General features: G+C 34.0%; 1 protein-coding gene across 2 annotated transcripts; it reads right to left on the bottom strand.

Moving 5' to 3' along the window:
- Window positions 1-231: 231 nt before the first annotated feature.
- On the bottom strand, window positions 232-6310 carry LOC127075348 (DNA repair protein recA homolog 1, chloroplastic). 2 transcript variants are annotated; one of them, XM_051016831.1, is made up of 13 exons: window positions 5945-6310; window positions 4503-4594; window positions 4326-4401; window positions 3977-4039; window positions 3759-3888; window positions 3576-3655; window positions 3356-3481; window positions 3131-3235; window positions 2876-2932; window positions 2535-2597; window positions 2380-2456; window positions 2145-2217; window positions 232-558 (listed from the first exon to the last, which is right to left on the bottom strand). In XM_051016831.1, exons 1-13 carry the CDS (start codon window positions 6134-6136, stop codon window positions 451-453), a joined length of 1242 nt encoding a protein of 413 aa, XP_050872788.1. In that variant the 5' UTR covers window positions 6137-6310; the 3' UTR covers window positions 232-450. The 2 variants fall into 2 exon arrangements, with proteins under 2 accessions (XP_050872788.1, XP_050872787.1); XM_051016830.1 differs by having other exon boundaries at window positions 3576-3661; window positions 5945-6309.
- Window positions 6311-8598: the final 2288 nt, after the last annotated feature.

The raw sequence follows: 8598 nt of genomic DNA, 5'->3' as shown, positions 1-8598 counted from the left end.
TGGTGGTAGTCTATACAGTTTGTTAATTTAATTAATATAATATTTTTTAATTTATACCGCTATAATAAAGTTTGTTAATTTACACCCAATAAAAATAAAAGTTAAATTTAACAAATACACAAGAGTTGTAATTTACACCGTGTTTATTATCAGATTTATTTAATGTATTCTCCTCAATTATATAAAATTGCTAGTTTAAACCTATTTAAAATTAAGTCAATAATCCACTAATTAGAATGTTAATTTTACCTTTCTTTTTTGTTTCTCATGCTTCGATATATCATCAGTTTCCACAACATTTCCCAATGGAACAGGATGAAAAGAAAAAAAAACTTAATCATCAAAGACACCTCCAGTTCCATTTCTGTTGAAAAAAGAATATTTCCAATTTCTATAAACCTGCAATCTACCACCCAATCTTAACAACATCAACAAAAAACAACTTCCTTGTCATAGACTTTCCTCGTAAATATCTTCGTCTTGTTGAAGCAATGGATTGTTCTTCGCATGTGAAAAGCTTGTTTGGTTAGTTCCATCATTCATTGTAGACCGAACTACCTGCAAATTAATTTATGATTGCTATTAAAATCCCACATATCTCATATACAAGACATATAAACATTAAATGGTGACTTCAAAATGAATTCAGTTCCGAATATAGATATACAAGATGATCACTAAGCACTAACCCCTTATATAGATATACAAGACTCTTCATTCTAAACAAATAAAGTAGGAAACAAATCATAATAATGACTAACTAATATGAAAAATCCTCTTGAAAGATATTCCCAGGATTAAAATATCTGAAATGCTCTTAATGTAATAAAACAACAATCAAGTATTATCTCATTAAGTGGGATTGGCTATATGAATCAACTTTTGTCATAATATTATATCCAGAATTATGCTTCTATCCAAATCGTAAATCTTCAAATCATTCTTAATAACTTCTCTTATAATCTTTCTAAGCCTTCCTCTTCCTCTAATTGTTTGAGTTCTCTCCATCTGATCTATTCTTCTTACCATAAAATTTACATGCCCAAACCACCTAAATCTATTTTCCATCATCTTGCCAACTATAGGCGTTTCCCCAGCACTCTCTTTAATATTTTTATTTCTAATTTTACCTAGGGGTGGCAAACGGATAAGACCACCCCGTTTAGGTCCGGCACACAAAAACTTGCAAAAAACGGTGCGGCATAGTCGAGGGCGCGGACCAAAAATCTTGGTCCGCCTCACAAAAAATGAAGTCGGGGGCGTGGACATTGCACCTTTTAAATTTAAAAATTGTAAAATTTTATGTTAATGTTCGCACCCGCAAAAGAAAACGGGGCGGACATATTAGAGAAAGCGGGCCTAAAACCTTGATACGTCCCGCGAAAAGTGCAGACAAAACGAACATGTCCGACGTGCCGAGCCCATTTTGTCATCCCTAATCTTACCGCATATCCAACGCAACATTCTCATCTCTGTCACACTTCCTCTATTCTCGTGTTGATTATTATTAACCGTTCAACATTCTATCTCGTATAACATCGCAGGTCTTCCCTATCAAGATATATTCTAAGATATTTCTATTATTTTAGCAATTATATTCCATAATTATTATTATGATTTGTTTTAAGATCTTATATTTATTTAGGTTTAGGAGTCTTATATCTCTATAAACAAAGGTTAGTGTTCAGTGATTGGTATAAAATTATTATCAATCATATTACAATACAACAAATTCAAAGTCTTTATTATTTCTTTCCTTCTCTTAACTTAAACCTCGTAATTTCAACACGGTATAAAACTGGTCAGTCCTTTGTTTTGCTGCCAAGTACCCAAAATTTTGAGAATGCGGGGAAAGTTACAAACAGGCTCATTTTATTAGTTTCTCTTGTTTTTCTCTGTTTCAAACGGTTTCCTATTAGGCTTTAGCAACGTTTAAGTGTTAATATGTTGGGTTTGAACCAAACGATACGTGCCCAGAAGTTTTAAACCCAATATTCGCCACGCACCCCAAACACCGATATAGTGTTGCACCACTGGTGTAAATGCCGACCATTAAGCAAGCACACAAGAGACAGAAGAATATACAACACCATATCTAATTTGATATATAGAGTATAGCATATAGCAGGATCAGAACATCCAACCTTTTCAACTTCTTCTAGAAGATGCAGGTTCTCCTTCAAGTACTGCAATGTTTTCTCTCTTCCTTGTCCTAACCTGTTTCACGATATCACCATTAAGACATGGGAACCTACCAACCATCAAGACACAAACAATTGGAAAAGCAAAGAAAAGTGAAGGATGTAAAACATGTAGCAGAATAATCGAAGAGGTCATCAAAGATATAAATATTAAGTATCCAAAAGTTTCAGACAATACCGATGCTCCCCATAACTGTACCAAGATCCCTTCTTTAAGACAATATTCATCATTTCTGCACAATCTAAAATGCAACCCTGCGTTCAAAATGAAAATTCAAAATAATGGTATTTATTCGCTAAATGTTAAAAGTGATTTTATGTCCCAACACTCACCAGCTTATTAACTCCCTCTCCAAATGAGATATCAAATTCAGCTACTTTGTAAGGCCTTGACACCTAAAACAAATTCTCGAATTAATTACCTCCAAATTAAAAAGATCAAGTCAATGAAGAATACAACATTTACATCTGATTCAGATAGAATGTATAAAAATCTTCAATATCTTAATAAATGTTCAGACCAATCTAGACTTTACAGCCATTGTTTAAGTGATTTCAAGGGTGGGTAAAAAGTGGTTTTTTTTAGTTTACAAATAACTGGCATAAGCTACTTTAGTTTACAAAAAAGTGATTCTCGAAAGGAAATTTTTCAAATATAGAAATGTTGTGGTTACCTTGCTCTTTTGCACTCTTACACGAACTTTAAGGCCAACTTCTTCGTCTCCTTTGGCCTAAAAGGAAATCAAAATGCAAAGTAGTTCTTCATATTAAACAATCTTGATATTACAATCAAAAGAATATATTAGGAACAAATAATCATTTGAATGTAAAAATGGCTGATATTTGGAGTAGAAAGACTACCCCGTTAGCAACAGAAAGGTTGAAGATGATAAATAGTAAAATGTCATGAAAAAGCCAATTGTACTTACAGATTTTATCTTCCCTGTAGGACGAACTTCTAGCCGAACCGATGCAAAAAACTTTAATGCAATTCCACCACTTGTCACTTCTGGATTTCCATAGTAGACACCAATCTTCAGAAGTAAAGAGAAAAACAAACCATATAAACTAAAGCACGAGAGTTAACAGTGATATATATCATTGAACTCACACGATTATGCCATTAAGAAGTTAGACTAATCAAATACAGGTACCTTGTATCTTATTTGGTTCAAAAATATAAGCGTACAACCAGCTTTAGATGCATTTCCAGACATCTTACGCAAAGCTTGGCTCATAAGACGAGCCTGCAATCCCATTTGCTGCATTCCAATCTCACCCTACGCATTTAAACCAAAAAATTGGTTAGAATGAAATGCAATCCCTTAAATGATTTAATGAAACTACCTAAAACAAAGAAAATCAGATCTTTACTTCAACTTCTGCTCGGGGAGTGAGAGCTGAGACAGAGTCAACACAAATGAGATCTATGGCGCCAGATCTACACATACGATCTGCAACTACAATAGGCAAAGTTCAATCAATTCACAGACACCATATGGGCACCAACAAAATCATCTTATCCGTTCCAACACAACGAAAAGTCAAAAGCATTACTCTCAAGAGCCATCTCTCCATGATCTGGTTGGCACACGATTAAATTTTCTACATCCACTCCTAATGCTTTAGAATATGCTGGATCAAAAGCATGCTCTGCATCAACAAGCATTGCATTGCCTCCTAACTTCTGCGCAAACATAAACAACATTGCACATTGATTCCAATCAATAATCATGATCGGGAATCATAGATTGGGAAAACTCCAGATGAATTACCTGTACTTCTGCAATAGCATGAAGTGCTAGGGTGGTCTTCCCACTGCTTTCTGGTCCATATATCTGGAAACAGATATAGCATATAATGTCGGCATCCCATTATAGAATAAATTACTTTAGGAGAAAAACTAATAGAAGAGCCGAGAAAATGTAAATAAAGAATTGGGACATATTTAATGATAAAATCATATAGCTTGGATGATGTCTTTTCAAAGCCTAATAAACTTCTATTTCATGCTCCAATAAATTTTAAGCACGGAATATATCATACTCTTCAATAAATAGATAAATAAAGAGTATATTATACTCCATCAACATCAAGAGGCTATAGAGTCAAAACGGTCAATACCTCTACAATTCTTCCTTTTGGAAGACCACCACCCAAAGCGAAGTCTAAAGACAAACATCCACTGGGAAAAGTTTCACTACAACGTTCCAGACAATAGAAAATCTGTCATGTTATGTGATCTAAATCACAGAAAATAATAGTAAGACCGATGATAGAGAATGTGAAGAAGATACATACACCAAAGCTCCACCGGCACTGCCCAATCTCGTAACACTACCTTTTCCGAAAGAGTTGTTTATATCATTCATTGCTGCTTCCAGTGCCTTTTGCTATAATAGAAATTAAATTGTCAAATCAAATATACTTCTAGATTAGTAAGATTCCATTATCGATCATTAAGTGAAACCCTAGTAGACAAATAACCTACTAGTTTTATTCGCAAGCTGATATCTTATTTTCAACAGAACAATTATCGGAAAACATTTACTAATATAAACAATGAACTATATATCCTAAATGCTATCAAGTTAACTGAATCTTATGTGGTCTATCCTTCATAGTGGCACTTCTATAATGATTCAGAATACATGTTCAAATCACCTAAGAGAAGAATATACAATTTTCTCTATACATCCTAAATGCATACACTATGATGCAGTCTCATTTTATATATTCAGTAAGCATGTATGACTGCAACCAAAAAAAAATTGACCAATTCGAGAATTGGGGGGAAAACAGCAGAGAAATATTCTTCAATGCTATGTTTGTATTTGCAACTTTCATTCCTTGTTGGGTGAAATCCAAACAGTAAACAAGCATTCCAATTGACAATCGATCCCAGTTAGTTTCCCCATTCCTTAACCAACAGAAGTCCCTCATAATACTCTGAATTCTACTAGGAATCCCACCACAAAACTTAAGAGAGAAAGGTATAAAGGAGTACTAGAGAAGGAACATTGCATGAGTGATGCAACCTTTTAGAGCGTCTCTGGTTTTGCAGTGACAAAGATTGATTCGGAGTGAATTGATTCTGTAAAATTGATTTTGGCTAAAAGTGAGTTGAAATAAAGTGATTTATGTTTGAATAAATTCTTGCAAAATTGAGTTGAACAGTAAATTTCAGGGTAAAAATCATATTGGCTCAAAAGCAACAAATCCTAGCTTCAAGTAGAATCAATTCAGGAAAGCATAATCAATTATCTCGACTCTCGAGAGCATCAAAACATGTCAAAATCAATTTTACACCTCCAGAATCAATTCTAAGTCCTCCAACCGTGAAACCAAACAGACACTTAAACATACTCATAAGGGCCAAATATCACAGATCACTTAAGGGCTTAACAGCTCCTAGTTACAGATAACCGTTTAATGGAAAATTCACATCCTTGTAAAAACGATGTCATTATTCATTAGTTAGAATCACTTCATAGTTTATACCATTAATATGTCTAGTTAGTTCAATAGAGAATGCCATAAAATGCAAACATAACACTGTCTCAACACTTTCAATGCTAATTCCACAACAGTGTTACAGTAATTGAAGCAAACACTATGAGTTCAAAATCAGTAACAAAAAAAAAAGTGAAGTAAAATTTAACCTAAATAAATAAACACAGAAAAGCAAAACGGTTGAGACTGACAGAAAAATAGTAAATAGAGAAAGAAAGAAAAAAGAATACCCTATCCAGGAAGCGAGCGTCAAAATCAGCAGAATGAGAACCATTGAGTTTGCCTTCAAGTTCGCATTGAATCTTGAGATGTTTAGAAGCAGAGAGAGGACGCAGAGAGTGGAAGTTGTTAGGAAGAAAGAGAAAAGAAGAAGGTGGTTTGAGAATCAAAGTTTGGGGTTTTGGAGCGAAGACAAAATCCATTACAATAAGAATAAGAAGAAATAGAAAATAGTATAATGTTAGATTTTGTTAATAATGGTTTCAGAACAAAAGAGTAACAAACTGAGATTGTGGGTGAAAGAAATAGGAGGACAAGATAAACATGTTGAGTCGGCTAATGTTCATCTTTATAGTGTGTTATACGCTTCTACTCTTTTTTTCACATATATTGAAAAAGATAAGCAATAAATTTAAGGTTAGATGTGATCCCGGTAATATTAGTGAGTTTTTAAATATTTTTTATAAAAGATAAACTTGGATTCCTATTTATAACATCAAAATTCTTTTGGTTTAATCTTATTTTAATCTAGAATCTCATTTGAAGTCTATGTGACATATTTTATTTAGTCTACGTGACTTCTGAGTTGTCATGTTATTTGAAATGTCATATATCATCGTTGTTTTTCTCTTTCATCATTCCAGTCTTCGACCTTCCTTATGTCCGCCATCGTTTGAGCTGCAAATATCCTTCTTCATCAAATTTTATCGTTTCAGCTGTAGCCATCATCGTTGTTCGTCAATATTCGTTGTTCCTTGGCTATAGGTTTTAGGTGAAAAAGAAATTAGGGTTTGAAAATGAGTGGAAGCAAAATCTCTTCAAATGGAAACTCAAGTGGAATAAGTTTATCCATATGTGGATGTAATGAACCAATGAAGATGTGGGTCTCAAACACCATTGAAAATCCCAATAGGAAATTCTAGAAGTGTCGAAACTCAGGGGTAACCAAGTCACTAATTTATTTTCTCGATTTTTCTCTTAATTTTAACTCATACTCATTCTTATTTTATACTTAATTGTAGAGTGTGGTAAGTTGTCAATCATTCATATGCGATAATAAATTTGGTCAGGTTCAAAGAACTCAGAAAATTCCCACAAATTGCAATAACTGTGAAATGGTAATGGCTTATTTGACAGAAATTGAGTAGGACATTGGCAATGAAATTGGGAAGGAATTTGGCAAGCAATTTGGTGTAGAAGTCAGTTCAAAGAAGCATGAAAAGTTCAAGAAGAAGCTTGAAAAGAACAAAAGTTTTTTTTATTTGAATTGCACTAAAGTCTATGAATGGAGGTGAATACGTTGAGTAGCTAGGGCCTACGTCTTATACTCAAAGATACTCAGAACAATGATAGGAATAACTACTCTCATTCTTCTCCATTACTTAAGACTCGTGATGCATAATTCGTATCATAATTGACAACTGTCTGAAGGAATACAAGAGTCTTATAGTTTTACAAAGCAAGAATGATGAAGCTCAGAGTGCTCTAGGTCTTGATGTCTAAAGTCTTCAGAGTCTTGCATGATATCTTGAGCTTGAGTCATGAATTGCAATGCAAGTGCTAGGGTTTAACCCAATCAAGTGATCAAGAGACTTATGATCACTTGATTGGATAGGGGAAGCAAATAAGTTATTTAGGATAAGTCTAAGACAAGTTCAATATCAAGTGTGATCATTTGATCAAGGACCAAGATTGATAAGCATAAACCCTAATTTTCTAATTAGACTTGATTGGAAAATTAAAGAGAAAATACAACTAATTCTAATTAAGCCCTAATTAAAAAAATCCAAACTAACATGTATTGAACTACGATTATTTCAATTAATTAAAAATGTGTATTTCTCATGAATAAAATAAACAAAAGAATTAAAAAAGAAAAGAAACTAAATAAATAAAAAAACAAGTCTGTCAGAGGGTGTAAATCCCAATCAGGGAGTAAATTTAACAAGGAACATTGGGCCTAACTGATGAGGCCCACAATTGTTGATGGGAGTCCATAATGGAGGTATGTGTGGCAAAAAGGATGCAGGAAGCAAAATGTACGGGCCTTGGCTTGGTTAAGAGGCCCAATGAGCAAAGCAAAGGGAGTAGAGAGGTTCAGTAATGCTCAAATCATGTTTCAATGTATTCAAGTCTCTCTCTCTCTCTGATATAGCTTCTTCACTGGTGGTGGCTCCACCGCATCGAAATCGACAGAGTTGATCCAAACAACTAAAAATAACCACCAAAATAAGCCTCTCAGAGTCCTTTCTCTCATTATATCATCAATTCTTCCTAAATTCCGCTAGATTCTTCAAATAGAAACAAATTATCCAAGAACCCTAAAGCTTATTAACAAAATTAAACATTGATGGAGGGGAATCGAGCCACTCCACCTTGGGGCTTTGATTCCCTTCGGTGAATACTACATTGTGGTGACGAAATTTAAAGCAAGAAGAAGCGAAATTTCGAGAACCTACTTGCAAGGAGGATATGTGCCTTAGAGCTCGTTGAATGTGAATTTGATGAAGATGGAACAAGAAAACCAGAGGTGTTCAGGTAACTTCTTAGAATCTCAAACTTCTTCTGCCACAAATGTTTCTTCTTCTTATTCAATCTCTTAGTTTGTAGGATTGAAAATATGTGTTGTGTTTGTTGTTGTTGTTGTTGCGTGTGGAGTGTATAA

Source organism: Lathyrus oleraceus, chromosome 4 (assembly GCF_024323335.1).
Source record: "Lathyrus oleraceus cultivar Zhongwan6 chromosome 4, CAAS_Psat_ZW6_1.0, whole genome shotgun sequence".
NCBI classification, from domain to species: Eukaryota; Viridiplantae; Streptophyta; class Magnoliopsida; order Fabales; family Fabaceae; genus Lathyrus; species Lathyrus oleraceus.
This window is presented reverse-complemented; position numbering and strand designations above follow the sequence as displayed.

What these genes read in the sequence shown, in the direction of transcription:
- LOC127075348 (XM_051016830.1), bottom strand. Translation starts at nt 6,136, where the DNA reads ATGGATTTTGTCTTCGCTCCAAAACCCCAAACTTTGATTCTCAAACCA. An exon ending in ACGCTCGCTTCCTGGATAGG is followed by an intron (nt 4,595 to 5,944) that starts GTATTCTTTTTT and finishes TTTCTATTATAG; the next exon opens with CAAAAGGCACTGGAAGCAGC. An exon ending in TACAGTTATGGGGAGCATCG is followed by an intron (nt 2,218 to 2,379) that starts GTATTGTCTGAA and finishes ATCGTGAAACAG; the next exon opens with GTTAGGACAAGGAAGAGAGA.